Genomic DNA, 19,083 nt, shown 5'->3' on the forward strand with positions numbered 1-19,083 from the left:
TAAAAAATAGTACTGGTGGTACACAGATAATGTCATCAATGTAAAGGAAGTACTCAAATGATAATGCTTGGGGGACAAAGATCCAGGGTCCATGCAGTGGTTTGCAAACTCTTCTCTGCCCCAGGGCCTCCCCAGACGCCCTCCCACAATTCCATGGGGCAACCCAGTGAGACTCTCACCCCCTACTTCAAATAGAAAGGCTCTGCTTGCATTTTGAGGTTTCTTACAACATTTCCTTTGAACAAAGGATTCTGAAGCTTCCAATAAAATTCAAAAACTATAGCTCCAGGACTTATTATCCACCTACCCTCTTCTCCCCTTTAAAAAATACCCCCTTCTCTTCTAGAGCTTTAGGGTTTCTATTCTTCTAGAGCTTTAGGCTAGTAGTCCAAATAGTTGGCTGAATTTAATATGCAAGAACTGTGGCTCATGTTCAAACTGCTGTCTTCCCATTGGAAAAGTTCTGTTCTTCATCTGTATTAGTCAGGATAAGTAGCCTTCAGCTATCATAACAAACAGCCCCCCAAATTCAGAAGTTTACCATAACAAGGACTTATTTCTTATTTAGACAAAGACTACTGTGGGTCTGGATGACTCTTCAGGACGTCTCTCTTCCATGTGATGTCTCAGGTATCCAGGCTGTTTTGATTCTGTGACTCATCCATTCAACAAGAGAAAATCTCGGTCATGACAGCGTTGAAAGAGTCCTAATAACCCGCTGGAAGGGTCTTGCACGAATGTCACTTCTACATATAGCCAGTTGGCCAAAGTAGTCAAGCGACTCCACCTAACTGCAAGGGGGCTTGCCCGTGGGGTAACTGGTAGGCATTTCTGTCTCTACCATAGCATCTCACCATCTTTACACACATTGTGCCCTCCCTGTCGTCCCCTGCCCCTGGCCAAATACCAGGTCAAGCTTTAGATTATGTAGAAGATGACAGGGTCAGATCATCACTGAGTATATGATACTTCCAAAATAACGATCCTGGTGGGAGCATCTGCTCGAATCCCTTGCCTTCGGATAAGTGACCTGTCGAAACCATGCAAGACAGAGTGGCTTGCTTTAGTTTTTAGTATCTGCTGCAGAGATACTAAACTAGTGTCTCATGAGGCTAAACATGCGCCACAGGACTTCACACAGAATTCCAAATTTCTGACTTGTCTTAAATAATATAACAGAAAGGTTTAACAACAAAGGTCCTTTATTCATGGCTGGTGTCATCCAGCTGGAGCCAGGCAGTAGCTGCTACACACCTGAGATGGCCATTCTAACCCGGTTCCCATCACCTGGCAGCCTGAGGCAGTCACTGTCCCTGCTGGGACCTGGTAGGTGGCAGAGTCTGTGATCTCTGCTCTATTTATTACCTGAAAGATCGAGTTTTTTTCCTTAGGTATAACTTAATTTGATGCAATTTAATTTTCTTAGGTATAATTGAATCTCTCTTTAGTTTCCTCCCTCTTATTTAATCATTTCTGGATTTAATATTCTCTTCTTGGTAAGTTTCTTGGTCATCTTTTTGGTCAAGGATGAACCACTGCAATTTATTGATTTCCTTTCTTTTATGTCCCGATATTCATCCCTTTGATCATCCACATCAATCTTATTGGGACACTCTAGTTTTCCCGTGCCCTTTAAAAGATATCTGGAAATGAGTTAGATAAAAGGAATCCAGGTATTAGAACTGAAATATCGCGACAAACAAAACTCCACTCCGATGCAGATGGAGTGGGCTTTGACCTTGGCAAGTTAAAAATCATTGTCGTGTTTCTTAATCTATGAGGTTTTGCCAAATCTCTTTGGGCTACAAGTCACACGAGCTCCTGGGCTGGCTGCAGACTCAGTCTCATAAGCACGGCACCCTCTCGTCCCAAGGACCAGGCTGAGGGAGAAGCTTGGTTAATCTCCACACTCTCACCTGCGGTAGCATTTCCAGGTACAGCTCTAGACGTTATCTTAGACCCCAGCCCACCCCCCAATTTAATAGGAGCTCATTGACTACAAGTCAGATTTTTGGCTTTACTGTGTTCCCATTTCTAATAATCGTATTATTCATACTAATGACAGAAGCAAGTACACACAAAACTTACATTGTGCCTGGCACGCTTACACGTGTTTTGCGTGGTTCTGCACAAACCAACAACCCTAAGAGGTAGGTATGACGATTATTGCATTTTATAGAGATGAAACAGAGATTTGGAACTTGGAGAGATTAAGAGACTCTTCCAAGGTTGTGCCACCAGGAAGTGACAGAGATGGGATTTGAACCGGGACAGGCTCATGCTCCAAAGTTCTTGTGCTAATCGTTATGCCATATTGCTTCTCTTACTAAAAAAAAAAACCAAACTTTAGAATATTTGGAATCACAAAAATATTTGATTTAAATGCGTTGTTTTCAACCTTAGGTTGCTGGTGCTTGTTTCTTTTAGCCTCATTTGGCTAGTGTAGGGAGACATCTGGTGGCCATTCTGGTTTTTTTAACTTTTTATTATGGAAAATTTCAAATCTATACAAAGTAAACAGAATAGTATAATCAACCCCCCTCTGAAGAGAAGTTGATGAATGGGTACAAATGTATGATTTCACAGAAGAAATAAAACCTAGTGTTTGATAGGTCATCAGTAGGGTGACTATAGTTTACAATAATCTATTGTATATTTCAAATAGCTAGAAGGGAAGAATTTGATTCTAGCATAAAGAAAAGACAAATATTTAAGGTGATGAATAATAGCTCATGGTTTTCTCTTTACAAATTATATGAATATTTACATGTACCCCAAAATGATATACATCCATTATGCATCGATAATAAATACATAAATAAATAAATCCTCCATCCCTACCACCTGGCTTCAACAACTAACATTTTGTCATTCTGTTTTCCTTTGTACTTCCAGCCACTCTCCACTCCTTTCCCACTCATTTATTTTTTATGATTCTTTTCTAAAAATAAAATGCACAGGGGTCGAAATGCACACAATTTTAACAACTTGTCTTGACAAACAGATACACCCGTGTAACTCACAGCCCTATCAAGATACAGAATGTGGCCGGGCACGTTGGCTCATGCCTGTAATCCTAGCACTCTGGGAGGTCGAGGCGGGCGGATTGTTTGAGCTCTGGAGTTCGAGACCAGCCTGAGCAAGAGCGAGACCCCGTCTCTACTAAAATAGAAAAAATTAGCCAGGCATGGTGGCAGATGCCTGTAGTCTCAGCTACTCAGGAGGCTGAGTCAGAAGGATCGCTTGAGCCCAGGAGTCTGAGGTTGCTGCGAGCTAGGCTGATGCCACGGCACTCTAGCCCGGGCAACAGAGTGAGATTCTGTCTCAAAAAAAAAAAAAAAAAGATACAGAATGTTTCTGTCACTCCAAAAATGTCCTTTGCCTGACAACTACCCAACCAGGCAACAATTGTTCTGATTTTCCACTGTGGATTAGTTTTGCTTGTCCTAGAGTGCCACACAGATGGAATCATACAGGATGTACGCTTTTGTGTGTGGGTTCTTTCACTCAGCATAATGTCCACGAGAGTCATCTGCGCGCTCTTGCGCACACCCATTATTTCTCTTTTGCGGCTGTGCTCATTCTATTGTGCAGATGTACCCCAGCCGTTCTGCAATGATGGCTATTTGGATTGTTTCCAGTTTGGGGCCATTCTGAATAAAGTTGAGCATGAGCTGAATTTCATGTTCAAGTCTTTCGGTGGACATGTGTTTACATCTCTCTTGTATAAATACTGAGGGATGGAATTGCTCGATCAAAGGCTGAAGGCATGGTTAACTTCATTAGAAACTGCCAGATCTTTCCCTAAAGTGACCGGATCCCTCGTCATTCCTCCTAGAAATGTAAGAGAATTCTGTCCACTCCACATCCTCACCGGTGTTTGGTGTTGTCACTATTTTTCATTTTAACTATTCTGGTGGTATCTTGTGCCTTTATAGTAATTTCCATTTCTCGGATGACTAATGATGTTGAGAGATTTTCTATGCACTTCTTGACCATTTGTCTGTCTTCCTTTGTGAAGTGTCCATTCAAGTCTCTGGCCCAATTATTATCAGGTTTTTCTTTTTCTTATTGGACTGTAGGTGCCTTCTATTCCTGATACAGATTCTTTGTAGCTATATATTTTGTGAATATTTTCCACCAGTCTGTGCTTCGTCTATTCATTTCCTTAACAGTGTGTTCTGATAAGAAGTTTTGTATTTGATGGAGTCTAGTTTCTTATTTTTTTTTTCCTTTTATCGTTATTTCTTTCTGTGTCCTGTCTAAGAAATCTTTGCCTTCCTCTGGTTACAAAGATAATCGCTTGCTTTCTTCTAAGTAGCTTTACAGATTTTACATTTACATATAGGTCTAAGATCCATCTTGAGTTAAAAAAATATGTGTGTGTGTGTGTGTGTGTATATGTGTGTAGCATAAGGTAGGGATTGAAATGCATTTTTTTTCCTTATCGATATCTGATTGTTCCTGAGCCATTAGTTGAAAAGATTTTCCATTTCTTCACTGAATTGTTGTAGTACCTTTCCCAAAAATCGGTTCATCCACAGTCTGGATTACTTAAAGTTAAGAAGTGTGAGTCCTCTAGCTGTGTGTTTCTTTTGCAAGGTTGTTTTGGCTATTCTGGGATCTCTGCACACCCATATGTGCTAGTTTTCAATGTACGGCCTCTCGGATCTGAATTCACCCCGCAGCACCTGCTCTGCCGCGAACTGGGCTTCCTTAGCATTTCTCCTTGAAGTGAGCACGATATTAATTTTTGTCGCTAGAGGGCGCTAGAGGAAGATTGCGACAGCAGCGGGGCTACTCTTCCTGCTTCCCTTCGCTAGGTTTTGCTTTTTCTTGTTTTTCTGGCTGTACAGTCTGGGGCACAGTGATCCATGGGTGGGACATGCCTTAACTGTGTACCCAGAGCACCGTCCCTCGGTGACCTCACAGCTCTGGCCACAGGCCTGGCGACCATTTTGCAACACAGACCATTTTGCAATCCCATACTCCAGGCTTTGCACCTACTCTCGACCTCACTCCAGAAGCACAATTGCCATCTGGCCTCAGCTTGCCTGAGCCCTGGAGGGTTGATGCCCATGGCCCACCACGGCCCCTGTCCCAGCAGTCCCTGTGCCCGGTGACCGTGGAACAGCTCTAGCCCTAGTAACCTGGTGACATTCTCTGCCACCCAGTGAGCTGTGACCACACCTTCTCCAGTGAGCTCTAAAGCCCAGCCTTAGGGAGGGACACCCAAGTTTGTCCTTCCTCGAATACTCCTCTGTAACAAGAAATTCCCTTTCTGACCCAAACTCCTCATCACTCACCTTGGAATTACCCAGAGTTTCGACAGTTAACACGTATTGAATGCGTGGTAGTCAGGAAAGTGACCTGTAAGTCAGGCTGTCTAAGTTCATATTCTGACTCTGCCCTTTGGCAGATCTTGGGCAGGGTTTATAACATCCATGTGCCTCAGTTTCCTCATCTGTAGAATGGGTATGATAACAGTGCTTAACTTCAGAGAGTCAGCATCCGGATTAAATGAGATAATAAAAGTCAAGCATTTCAAATAGGACCAGACACAATAAATGCTCGGTTCCTGTTAGCTGCTGTTGCTGTATTGTCATATATGCTTTCGTTCTTATCATCTTGTATCCCTAACCAGGTTGTAAACTCTCAATGAACACAGCATCATTTAAGCCCGACTCTCTACTGCCCCAGGGTTTAGCATCTTGCTATTTCCACGCATTAGACGTGTAACAGATGTCACCGAATAAATGAGCTGCTAAGGAATGTTCTGTTTCCTGTAGAAAGAAGAAGTGAGGAGGAAGCACATTCGTCTGCACATGGAGGGGACGCTGACTGCCCGGGACAAGGTCGGGGTGCAGGATTTTGTGCTGCTGGACGCGTACACCAGCGAAACTGCTTTTGTGGACAACCTTCGCAAGCGTTTCAGCGAGAATCTCATATACGTAACTTGACCCATTTCTCAGCCGTTTTCCCGGAGTGGTGGTTCCCTTCCTGCCTTCACAGCTTTGATGACTGTGCACAGTATCACTCTATTCGGTTAGCCTTTAAAGGGAGGTGTCAAGGGACCGCTGTCAGGTGCAATTTCGATCCTTTGTGCTAAGGCTTTTGTGGCTGCCAGAGACAGAGACCCAACTTCAACTGGCCTAAACCACAAAAGGGGATCTGTTGACATTTGTAACTCAGGAGTCCAGGAATAGATCTAGGTTTCTGGGTGATGTCCTGAGGACTCTTTCTCTCTCTCTCCGCTCTGCTTTCTTTTGCATCAGTTCCCTTCTGAGGCAGCCTCTCTTTGCCAGGGGACAAGACGGCTGCCCTCAGATCCAGGCTGACGTTTCATCAGCTTAGTGTTGCTGCTGAGAAGGGAGCAGTCCTAGTAAACATCCCAGTGCTGACGTTGCTCGGCTCTGATTGGCCCATCTTGGGGGTGTGCCTATCTCAGAACCAATCCCCATGGCGAGGAAGGAGGACTATTCTGATTGGCCAGGCTGGGTTCCCAGGCCTGCCCCGGGGGTGATTGCCCTGTGGACAGAGAGCCGGGAAGAGTGCTCCTCCAAGGGCTCTGTGGGAAGAAGAGGGGAGCAAGGCCAAGCGGGCGAAAATAAGAGATGTCCACCAACCACATCCCATGAATCTTTACCAAACACTTCTCAGATCGATCTTGTCGCCTCTAATAGTAGGCAGTTTTTACTAAATTGTCCATATATCACCACGCCCTGATTTGATTGGTCAATTTTCAGTTGTATCCTCTAGGATAAACTTCTAGCGTCTCTGTGTGTGTCACGGGATGCTATTAAAATTATTCAATTTTTTTTTGAGATGGTATTTGCTAAGAGTAAATTAGACAATCAGAAGCAGTTTAAAATTATTTGTCATATAGCTATTTTATTTGTAATGGTGACTGTGACTTAATTTATATGTGGAAACCAAGGTTACCAGAAGAAATAAGCAAGGTGTTTTTTAGAGTTTATATCCTGTAGCCTAACTTTCAGAATTATCACCCTTAATTGTAGAAGTAGAAAAAAAAATTAAACTAATTTTCTGTGTAAGCAAAGGAGAAATAGCGTGGTATGTAGAAGCACAGATGGGATGATAAGATCTTCAAGATTAGGTAAAATGTTTCTGATTGGAACTGATAAATTTCAGAAACTGTCTTCCACCCTGGAAGACCAGATTTCTCCTAGATTCAAGCAATGCAGAATTTTAATCAAAATACTCTTCTCTGTTCCAGTTTCTCTGTTTGATTTTTGTCCTGGAAATTGGAAACATTAGCAAGAACGATTTTAGCATAATCTTAAAGCAGGCTTTGGTAGGTCCTGCATTTGAAACAACAACAAACTCAGAATCTGAAAATATCAGATGTATTTTCAAAGGGGCCCAATTTTCCTATATGAGAGCTTGGAGCTGTTTGTTTATTCATAATTATACTCCAGGAAGTTGTATGTTAGTGGTTATATTGCAAATATGAGTGCTTGAAGAACTTGAATATGAATAGGGTGTAATGTTGAAATCCAGGGAAATCTGTGCTAGCAGTGGGAATATTTTGCCCAGTTTTAGAAGGCTGGTAGGTATACCCAACCTGCTTTCACTCAATGGCCAGAGAGACCTTTGTGAAACATAAACCAGATCACCGTGCTCCTCTCTTAAAGCCAGCCATTCATGTCCCAGTTCAGGGCAGGTATTTCCTTTCAGTAGGGGAGGACAGTGTCCCTGCCATTGTTGCATTTGGAATAAAACCCCATTTTCTCGCAGCAGCCCCAAAGGCCTGTGTGATCCGAACCTGCTTCCTCTTGGACGTTCTCTTACCGTTCTCCATTCTTCCATCTCTCACAGGCTTCGGCCACACTGGCCTCCCGTGCAGCCAGCCTGTCACACGTGGCCAAGTCTCGGCTCAGATGTCACCTCCTTTTAAAGAAGCCTTCCCTGTGCCCGCTAGCTAAAATGGCCTGCCTTAGTCATCAATGCTCTTGTTACCCTACGTACTCCTTTCTTAACACTGTCTCTCACTGAAGCTGTCTTGACTCTTTGGTGGTTTGTCTTCCCTGCCCCGTCCGTATGTAAGCTCCCAGCGCAGCCTGATTCATCATGTCACATCCTCAGCACTGAATGGGGAGCATAGTGTGTTTTTAACAAATTTATTTATTTTTATTTCAGATATTATGGGGGTACAAATGTTTAGGTTACATATATTGCCTTTGCCCCACCCAAGTCAGAGCTGCTTCTGCACCCTGGAATCCCTCACTTGTGCTTTGGTCCGTTTCTCCAGACATACATTGGGACCCTCCTTGTCTCCGTGAATCCGTACCAGGAGCTGGGAATCTACACCGTGAGCCAGATGGAACTTTATCAAGGGGTCAATTTCTTTGAACTGCCACCACATGTGTAAGTAACATCCACAGCATCATCACTAGTACTATTTTTTTATTTTTTTCCCCTTCCTTTCTCTTTTTCTTTTTCCCACCCCTTCTCCCTCCTTCCCATGGTGCATCCATCCATCCATCCATCCAAATTTTTCATGCGCGTTCATGAGGTTCTGAACTTAAGCTCTTGCCTTCTCGTGAAATGTCTTTCAGAGCAGTAGAAAACTATAGGTCTGATGGAATCTCAGCTTAAATATGACAAGGGGTGGAATCTTTGTGTCACTGTGGAGAAGTATGGCCAGAGAGGTGTCTTCTCTGGGAAAGGGGCAGCTATAGTGCCAGCTACTGGTGCCTGAGTATCATGGCAGCCCCTGAGACCGCCCATTGATGGAAACTTACCAGGGCTGCAGAAGCTTAAGATGATTAATTTCCTGCCCAGTCTACATGACTCCAGCTTTGCTGAATTTCCTAGTTCTCCATCTTGGTTGACTTCTGGGCTAAGATATAGGTTCTCCTTTCATTTGTCTTGGTGACTTAGCTATTCTACTTCCTAAGACGTTTATAAAACTTTCTGCATTATCACCATAGTTTGACAGCTGAAATAGCTTTCAAACTCTGCCACACGCTAAGATCATACTCTTGGGAGACTTTCATGCTTTTGTTTCTGATCTTGGAGACGAAGCCCTTATAATAGTTTTATTAATACCTCTTGTCCTAAAGATATCACAGAAGTCTTTTCATCTCTTTGGTTTCCTACCACTGCATTCTTAGTACTCTAGGTTTTGAGGGAAAGAAAAAACATGAGATCTTATTATATTTATTGAATTATTTAACATTTAGACAAAATGTTATTTCCACCTACAGTTAATGGACTGTCTCTTGGGGATGTAGTTTAGTATCTGGCTTATTTTTATAAGAAATGTTGATGCATTTTAAAAAATAAATGTAAATTTTGAAAAATGTTTTTGTTACTGCTCAAATTTTTCACTTCAACTCTTCTACTATTTGAGTTTTGCTATCTAGTACACTTTATATTTGATCAGTCAGTGGGTCACGGTAGGGATTTGACACCTGTCTGAGCCCAGTGTCCTTGTACCACAGTCTGGATGTGGCTTCCTGGAGGTGGCGTGTTTTGTCCTTCTCTAGTGGGTGTCAGAGCCAAGGGAAGTAGCGTTAAAACCAATTTGTGGCTGGGGTGGCGGCTCACACCTGTAATCCTAGCACTTTGGGAGGCCAAGGCAGGAGGATTGCTTGAGGCCAGGAGTTTGAGACCAGCCTGAGCGAGAGTGAGACTGTGTCTCTACAGAAAATAGAAAAATTAGCCAAGCATGGTGGCACACATCTGTAGTCCCAGCTACTTGGGAGGCTGAGGGAGGAGGATCACTTGAGCCCAGGAGTTTGAGGTTGCTGTGAGCTATGATGACACCACTGTACCCTAACCTGGACAACAGAGCCGGACCCTGTCTCAGAAAAAAAAAAAAAATTTTTGTTTGTTTCTGTCTGACTCCTTCTCCAGCTATGCCATAGCTGACAACGCTTACCGCATGATGTGCTCTGAACTAAATAACCACTTCATCCTCATTTCTGGAGAGAGCGGGGCAGGGAAAACGGAGGCCTCCAAGAAGATTCTTCAGTATTTTGCGGTGACCTGTCCAATGACCCAGTCACTACAAATAGCCCGAGACAGACTGTTGCTCTCCAATCCAGTGCTGGAGGTAAGCGATCTCTGAGGACCAATGGTGGGTAGTTCTGGGGAGGGTCACTAGGTAAGAAGAATCCTCTGCCTGGGCATGTCAGTCAAAATGGGCAGGTCACTGTTAAAAAGAGGGGTCTCACTGGAGTGTCATGTTAAGGGTGTGACCTGGAAGTAAGTCTGGCAGGCTTGGGTACTAATTCCAGCATGACCAAGCACCAGCAAGCTTCAGCAAGTCCCTCCAAATCCCAGAGCCCGTTTTTCCATTTGCAGGATGGGTCTGCTCATAGTACCTGCTTCTTAAGAGGTTTTGAAGATTAAATGAAATGAATACACGAAAGGCACACTGCAGAATTAATAAACACTAAAATAATGCTTTATGATTTTTTTAAGATTTTTCTTATCAAAATAATTTTGGTTATTATTATGTCTTCTATTACAATTCAGTGACTTGTTGGCTGCTACTGAACAAGTCGTTTTCTCCTGTGTTTTTGTGGCTCTTTCTGTAAAAGAAGATGTCTGTGGTTGAAGGACTTTTCCCTGTAGACCCTTTGAGCTAAACAATTTGATATAAGAAGGGGTCCATTGATGGGGGCTATCCACTGTGCTTTCTAAAACAGTGAGGGCCCGGGTTCCTATGGACCTTTCCCTAGGATATGTCTAATATATTCCTAGATTGGATTCTAGGGAGAAGATATTTTTCCCTTCTTTTCCCTGGGTCCAAATACAGCATTTGGCATTAAATTCTCTATAGGTAGTGATTCCTTCTGAGAAGATAAAGTGTGGCTTTCCTCCCTGGCTTCTCCCTCTCTCCTCCATTTGCATAATAAGCATGTCATTTGGGGGCAGAAATTTGACAAGCATGATGAGCTTAAATGACAGCGAATGACACTTTGTATTCCAAGGCTTTTGGAAATGCCAAAACACTCCGGAATGACAACTCCAGCAGATTTGGAAAATACATGGACATACAGTTTGACTTTCAGGTACACTGAAGTTCCTATTACTGGTTCACGGGGTCCCTTCTTTCGCCAGTGATGGAATGCAACCCAAGGCCTCTTAAGGAAGGAAGGGCATTCATTGGCTCAACAGTTAAAAAAAAACCCAGGGTTAGTACTAGCTGGGCAAAAATGAAGAAGTCTGATAATACCAGATGTTGAGAAAGATGCAGATCATTAGGAATTCTTACACATTGCTGGTGGGGTGTTCATTGGTGCAACCCATTTGGAAAACAGTAGGTTGCAGCAACGATTATGGTACTATTTTGGGAAGTTGAAATCACGTAACCTAAGGTGTAGCCCTTCCACTCCCAGAGATACCCGTATAGACGTGTAAGCAGGTCGACGACAGAACTGCTCGTGATGGTAAAAGTACTGAACGCAACCAACACAACTGCAGAGAACTGAATGTCCCTCAATAGGAGAATGATTCGTTAAATTGTGGTATGTTCGCAAATGAGGTACCATACCACAGTGAGAGCAAATGAACGACAGCAACACCTAATGTGGATGAGTGGGTCTTGGGAATATACCCGGTGCCAGTGTGATACCATTTTTAGAAAGCTTGAAAACGAGTCACAAGTAAATGGTATATTGTTTTGGCATGCCTACTTCAGTGGCAGGAGTCGGCAAACTTTTTCAGTTAGGGCCAGAGAGCAAATAATTTAGGCTTTGTGGGCCATACAGCCATACAGTTGCAACTACTCAACTCTTCTGTTGTGGCATGAAAGCAGCCACAGATGTAAATGAATGAGCGTGGTTGTGTTGTACACGGAATTTCAATGGGGCTAATGCACGTGGGAAGGGTAGACAAAATTCTCAAGGGCATGTGATTCTAAGTGGTCAAATGACAGTTAGACCAGAAGACAATAGGTATCTGAGCACTGAGCACAGCAATAAGAACAGATTGGCACAGTGGTCCCCAGAGGCTGGTATGTGGACCTCTAATGGAGCATGAATAGACTTTGAAAGAAATGTAATCACTAGGTATATTTTAAAGCCTTTTACCGAAATTCAACACGTACTGAAAAGGCCATGAAGCGTAAGGACAGCCCAGTGAATTTTTACATACATATTCACCTGTGTACCCACTACTCAGATCAAGACATAGAAATTTCTAGCATCCAGAGGTTTTTCTGCCCTTCCCCAACACTGTCTCACTTCCCCTGGCCCACTGTTCTGACCTTTATAATCCCAGATTTGTTTTGCTGGTCATTGAACTTCATATAAATGGAATGGTATCGTATGTTCCATTTTGTGTCTGGCTTCTTTCCAGCAACATTATATCTGAGATGCATCCGTGTCATTGCATGTGTGTGGCATTTGTGCATTTTTTGATTCTCTGACCATATCACAATTTAGTTGTTCTCCTGTTGATGGACATTTGGGTGGTTTGCAATTCGGGACTATCAGAACATCCTTGCTTGTGTGTTTTAGTAGATGCAAACACTAATTTATGTTGGGTATAGACCCAGAAGTGGAATTGTTGGGTTCTTACCAGCCATGTTAGGGTACAGAATGACAATGCTGGTTGCTGCCCACCCTTGTCAACATGTGTATTGTTAGTCCTTTTAGTTTTAGAAATTCTGGTGGGGCAGAGTGGTTTTTCACTGTGATTTGAGTTTGCATTAATCTCTCTCTGATAATTAATGAAGTTTCGCTTCTTGGCCACTTAAAGGTCTTCTTTTTCATTCAAGTCTTTTGCCTATTTTTAACTGGGTTGTCTGTTTTTTCTTATAGATTTTCAAGAATTCTATATATGTTCTGGAATAAAAATCCCTTATTGGATATATTAAAAATAATAATTAAACAGTGTGATATTGACACAAGGATAGATAACAAAGCCAATGGACTAGAATAGATTCCAGAAAGATCCCCACATATACAGTCACTTCACGTATGACAGAAACACCACTGTGATTCAGTAGAATCACAGTAGAATCCGTCTTTCCAATGAATGGTGCTGATCAAATGGATACCAATATAAAGACCTTTGACCTCACTCCATATCTACAATTAAATAATGATGGCTTATAGTCCTAATTGGTAAAACAATCATGCTTCTAGACAAAAACATAAAAAACATCTTCATGACCTTGGGGTAGGCAAAAATCTTTTTAAACAGAACCCAGAACACACTAATGAGAGCAGATTGCTAGATTGGACTTCATGCAAATTAAGCACTTCTGTTCATCAGAAGCTACCGGGAATAGAGCGATGGCTTGGTTGTTTGTCATGCTGCATCTTTTGTTCTGTTTCGAAGGGCGTTCCCGTGGGTGGGCATATCATCAGTTACTTGATAGAAAAGTCCCGAGTCGTCTATCAAAACCAGGGGGAGCGGAATTTCCACATCTTCTACCAGCTGCTAGCCGGCGGTGAGGAGGAGCGCCTCGCTTACCTGGGACTTGAACGAGACCCCCAGCTGTATAAATACCTCTCACAGGTTGGCGGGATCAGCACCTGGCTTGGGTGACCCTTTGGAGGGGGGAATCAGGGGCGTTTGTGGGGGCTGCTATAGGATGTTCGAGAACTTTCTATCATCATTTTGGGATGTATCCTACCGGCTGATTTCTTAACTCTTCCCACGAGCAAGCTAATCCATCTCCTCATAGCTGTATCATCTTGGCAAAATAACCAATGCCCTGGCTCAGATTAGAAACACTCAAACAGTTCCCTAAAAACACAAATGCCTGGGCCGCCCTGCCCTGCAGAGATTCAGATTTAGTTGGTCTGGGCTGAGATGCGGGCATCAGAGTTGTTTCAAATGCTCTTCTAGTGATTTAATGCACAGCTAGGGTGAGAATTGCTGGTCTAGATGTGATATTAATAGAAACTGTCCACCTATGTCCATGACCTATGCTACCTCATTTGTCTTTCAAACTACTTTTGAAAAGACCTTTCCCACCTTCCTGTCTTCCCTCTTGAGAACTGTTAGCTGCCAAATGAACAGACTGCCTTAATGGAAAGAGTTCGGGCCATTCCATCCCCGTAAGCAGTGCTAGGGTCTAGCGTTAGAAAACTGACCGTCAGAATTTAACTTTGCAGCATTGGTTTTTCTGCAACCTCCACTAGGGTTCTAGAGTGCCCAGATTATGTAGTTCTTATCAATATTGATGTCACTAGCACCTTTTTGGCCCCAAGATTTTTTTTTTATTTTTCTCCTCTCATGGGATCTGGCTTTGAACTCAGGTCGCCTTGCACAGCGCAGGTTGGGGCATCGTTCAAGAGAGAGAGCAAGGTCTTACTAAAGTGAATCACACAAAATGGGGACCAACTCTTCCTAGAACTCATGGAAGAAAAGAAGGCTCGAGTGAAGCTCACCTTGAAAAATGAAGCTAAATAATCAAGATAAAAGAATCTCAAAGTTTAATTAAAAAAATCCCATAATTTCATTTTTTAATTAATTAATTTTTTGAGACAGAGTCTCCCTCTGTTGCCCAGGCTACAGTGCCGTGATGTCATCATAGTTCACTGCAGCCTCATAACTCCTGGGCTCAAGTGATCCTCCTGCCTCAGCCTCCCAAATAGCTGGGACTATAGGTATGCATCACCATGCCTGGCTAATTTTTCTTTATTTGGTAGAGATGGGGTCTCACTCTTGCTCAGGCTGGTCTTGAACTTCTGACCTCAATCGACCCTCTCGTCTCGGTCTCCCAGAGTGCTAGGATTGCAGGCGTGAGCCACCACGCCTGGCCATTATCTCATTTCATACTTAACAAACTCTGAATTCTCAGAACAAAGAATAAATCAAATTTTATTTTTTACTTTTTCCAGGGACTAATTTTTCCAACAAAGCTGTATGGTTGCATCATATTTGGATTATCATAGCATGATCAGAGAGGGTGAATTTGTAAAAATATTTGAGGGCTTCTTTCATTTTCCCAAGGACATCTCTAACCCTTTGATAATCTAATCATTCTCTTTTGGAATATGTCATGTCTTTTTTTTCCTTTTTTATCAAGAGAGAGTCTTGCTCTGTTGTCCAGGCTAGGGTGTAGTGACATGATCATAGCTTACTGCAGCCTTGAACTAGGCTCAAGTGACATGTCTTTATTTATTTGTGTGTGTGTGTGTGTGTGTGTGTGTGTGTGTGTGTGTGTGAGAATTTAAGGGGTACAGTGCAGTTTTGTTACTTGGATGTATTATGTAGTAGTAAAGTCTGGGCTTTTAGCATAACCATCACTCAGATAAAACATGTCTTTATTCTTGTAGATTTTTTCTGGCCACATAAATTCAGCCAGATCCTTATGCCCCCAGGGGCCTTGGAAATGGTTCTAGCAATTTGCCATTATTATTTTTATCAATTTCATGATCTCCCATAACTTTGGTAAACTTATGGTTTCGCTTTGCGGTATATTTGCACTGCTTCCAAACCAACAGGTGTTCAAGGGAGAGTGACTTGTGCAGACCCTACCCTTGGTGGGGCAGGAACAGACGTTGCTGTATGTTTTTGTGTGGGAAGAGAGATTTTTGTGTGCGTGGGAAGGGATATTTTTGTGTTGTGTGTGTTTTTGTGCGGGAAGTGTTATTTGTAAGGTTGCAAATTTTATACTTAGCCAGTTCTCTAGTGAATGTTTTCATGGTTTGACACCTCTGATTTCCCCAAGCCACAAAGAAATCTTTTAAGGCATATTAAAAATAAAAACACTTGTCTAGAATGTTTTCTCTTTAAATTGGTCGATCTGTTACTTATTTGAAAGCCAACTTCTAGAGCTAGTGGGAAAAGTCTTTTCATATCTCTGCTGGCGATCGTTTCCATACAATCTGTGTTTCTCTAAATGCCAAACTTTTATTTCCTTGAGTGAAAGTCTCTTTCCATCTGGTCCGACAGTGAAGTGTTTCCTGGAGATTTCTAAGTGAGTCAAGATGGTTTTCTGAATTTATGCGCTGTAATTTGCCTGCATGTTTCAGCAGATATTTATTGAGACAAACAGCTTCAGTATATTTAGCAAAAAATGACAAGAAAAACTATGTTTCAAAACACATACAAAAAGATACACAACTAACATGCACCTTTGAGAGTTTTCCCAGAATGGAGATTTTAAAATAAAATTCCACATAAATTTGAAAAAAGTAGTAGTTGGCCGATCATTATGTGCTAGACAATTAAAGTAAAACCTAGGTACCTTTTAAAAAATTCAGTGCCTTATAGAACTAGCTTCCGCATCTTCTTAGAGAGGAATAGATGTGTACCTAATTAACTGTCCTTATAACAATGCTGTTAAGTGACCCAGTTTTCTGCCAACAGGGTCACTGTGCCAAAGAGTCATCTATTAATGACAAGAATGACTGGAAAACTGTTTCCAATGCCTTTGCTGTCATTGATTTTACCGAAGGTGACCTTGAGGTATGAGCCCAGGGGGCAGAACTGCTAGTTCTGTCTGAGATTGAGAAAACAATCCTGGTTTCTTGGTGTTCGCATGGTAGGATTGCCAGATTCAGCAAATAAAAATACAAGATGCCTCGTTCCATATCAATTACGGATAAACAATGAAGAATTTTTTTTAGCTAGAAGTATGTCCCAAATATTGCATGTGGACAAACTTAAACTAAGAACTTAGTCATTGCTTATTTGAAATTCAAATGGGAACTGGGCGCTCTGTTATTTTATCCGGCAACCCTGAATTTTCCTGATGTGTGTCCATGGAGGAGGTGATATTCTTCTTCCTTTAAATTAAGTCCAATCTCAACAACTTAGATCTCATAGAATTACAGGATTCTCATTTATTTAAGCTTATATTTTGGCACAAACTGGAGCAAATTGTGGAATTTACAAATATTTTGATTTTACATCTTTTTTGTCCTTTTTTTCATTTTGATTGTTAAACTGTTAATCTTTCAAGGACTAGAATGTAGTTTTTTTTTTTTTGGTTTTTGGGGGGTTTTTTTGTTTTTTTTTTTTTGCCACACTTTCGAGGTAAGATAGAATGTAGTTTAAAAAAAAAACCCTGAGATCAAGACATTTGAAAATTAAATGGGTTTATTGGTAGGGTTTATTTTCTAAAGTACTTTATAAATTACTCTATAAAAGTGGTTTATGCTATGAAAAATCAATTTCCGTATGTTTTTGTCGTTATGCGAAGCTGAAAGTGGTCTTTCATCTGGAAAGTGCTGGATACTGAGTGAGGCATTTTCCCGCCTTCCTCTGAGGTTCTTTAGCCCCTGCCCTTAAAATCGAAAGAGAATAAGAGGGCTGAGTTCTGGGGAAGGAGGAGGGGTGGGTTCTGGAGCTCAAGTGTGGAATTCGTGAGAAGGAGTGTTTTCCTTTGGGCGTCTCTGCTGGTGACATGCATCCATTAGATGGCCACATTCTCTATCCTTGTCCTCCTGGTCCTCTGTCCTGACCACTTCCCACGTTCCCAGAATCTCTTTGGAGTCATTGCCAGTGTCCTACACCTGGGGAACATTGGTTTTGAAGAAGACGACCAAGGCTGTGCCACCATCCCAGACACCCACGAGATCAAGTGGAGCGCCAAGGTGATGTTCCTCTTTTGGAGGGGACAGAGGGCGGGGCCGGGGTGGGGGAGGAGAGCCAGGCAGCAGGGCGCCCACCGTCAGGCCCAGAGGGCTGCCCTCATGTTCTTGCAGCTGCTACTGGTCAGGAGGTTTACAGAGCTCAGTAGGGGGATGGGGGTAGGGCGGGGGAAGAGCCAGTTGGTTGAGGGATCTAATGCAGTCTGCCTTGTGCTAAAGCACGATGACCCTGGTCATCCATCAGGGTGGACGACCCTGGGCCTGGACGTTCTGTGAGCTCTTTGTAAGTTAGCAAGTAAAACCCAGTCACTGAATGGCACCTTGGATTCTTTTTATTCAGCTCCTGGGGGTCCACCCATCGGTCCTTCTGGAAGCTCTCACCCACAGAAAGATTGAAGCCAAAACTGAGGAGGTAAAAATGGCCCCAGGCGGAAATGCACCTGCCCTCCGGGCCGCAGCTGCCTCCCTCTGATAACAGCAGAATGGTGCCCCTGGGGGAAGCCAAACCCTTGAGCCTAGCTCCCCAGGCCCTGGTGGTCCAGCTCCTGCCAGGGTCTCCAGCCTCATCCTTCCCCCAACCACACCGGTGCTAGCCCTCCATGCCTCGTACTCCTATGTCCTCCCTCCATGGGGTCTTTGCACATGCTGTTCCTTCTGCTGGAACACTGTTCCCTACACTTCATCTAGTTAACTCCTCATCCTCCTTCAGTCCCCAGGGATCACTTCGTCAAGGAGCCTTCTCTGATCATCCCACCTCTACCTCAAAGCGCCCCGTGTGTCTCCTTATAGCACTTGTCACTCTCAACTTGCAACATGACTCTTGCTTGTGCGATTCCTCCCCCGTCACTCTGTCCCTCCCCAGCTGTGAGCCCACCAAGGCCGCGACCGTGTGTCTTGCTCACGGCTGTGTCTCAGCCGCCCAGCACGGTGCCTGGAACAGTGGGCGGCTCAAGAAATAGCCGCTGTGCAAACAAGAGCACCCAGGAGTGGCCTCCTCCCCCAGTTAAAGACTCGTTTGGAAACTCAGGTGCTTTTCTTAATCTAGAATGCTATACCTTGTCATTGTTTTCAGGTGATATGCCCACTGACGCTAGAACTCTCTGTCTACGCAAGAGATGCAATGGCAAAGGCTGTTTATGGACGAACATTTACTTGGCTGGTCAACAAAATCAACTCCTCCTTAGTGAACAAGGTTGGTCAACGCATTTTGGATGACTTGCTCTCACTGATGGGTGACGTTTTATAATCCTCATGGTTTCTTTAAAGAATTTGTGAGAACGGACTGTGGGCTCCTCACGGGCAGGGACAGTGTATTTTCACATTCCCACTTCCAATGCGTGCCAAATGACTGTCTCAGCATGTCCCAAAGTGTGGTACGCACAGGGCTTGTATGCCAGATGGCCTCAAGTGTACGCAGAAACTTTTTTATTTTAACAGTAGTATGTTTTAATGTGTGTAAGAAAAAAACATATTAGCCAGGCATGGTGGCTTGTGCTTGTAATCCTAGCACTTTGGGAGGCCAAGACGGTAGGATTTCTTGAGGCCAGGAGTT

General features: G+C 43.1%; 1 protein-coding gene across 1 annotated transcript in view; it reads left to right on the top strand.

The window, feature by feature from the left end:
* The first annotated feature begins 5,825 nt into the window (after positions 1–5,825).
* MYO1H (myosin IH) overlaps positions 5,826–19,083 on the top strand; it is a 48,183-nt gene continuing 34,925 nt past the window's right edge. Inside the window, exons 1-9 of the mRNA XM_012650169.1 lie at positions 5,826–5,951; positions 8,273–8,388; positions 9,883–10,081; positions 10,965–11,045; positions 13,321–13,500; positions 16,306–16,404; positions 17,421–17,534; positions 17,872–17,943; positions 18,604–18,763. Of these exons, the coding sequence (XP_012505623.1) occupies positions 5,826–5,951; positions 8,273–8,388; positions 9,883–10,081; positions 10,965–11,045; positions 13,321–13,500; positions 16,306–16,404; positions 17,421–17,534; positions 17,872–17,943; positions 18,604–18,763 (1,147 nt within the window). The remainder of the gene's footprint in view (positions 5,952–8,272; positions 8,389–9,882; positions 10,082–10,964; positions 11,046–13,320; positions 13,501–16,305; positions 16,405–17,420; positions 17,535–17,871; positions 17,944–18,603; positions 18,764–19,083) is intronic.

The sequence above is a fragment of the Propithecus coquereli genome, unplaced genomic scaffold (genome assembly GCF_000956105.1).
Source record: "Propithecus coquereli isolate 6110/MARCELLA unplaced genomic scaffold, Pcoq_1.0 Scaffold314, whole genome shotgun sequence".
Lineage (NCBI taxonomy): Eukaryota > Metazoa > Chordata > Mammalia > Primates > Indriidae > Propithecus > Propithecus coquereli.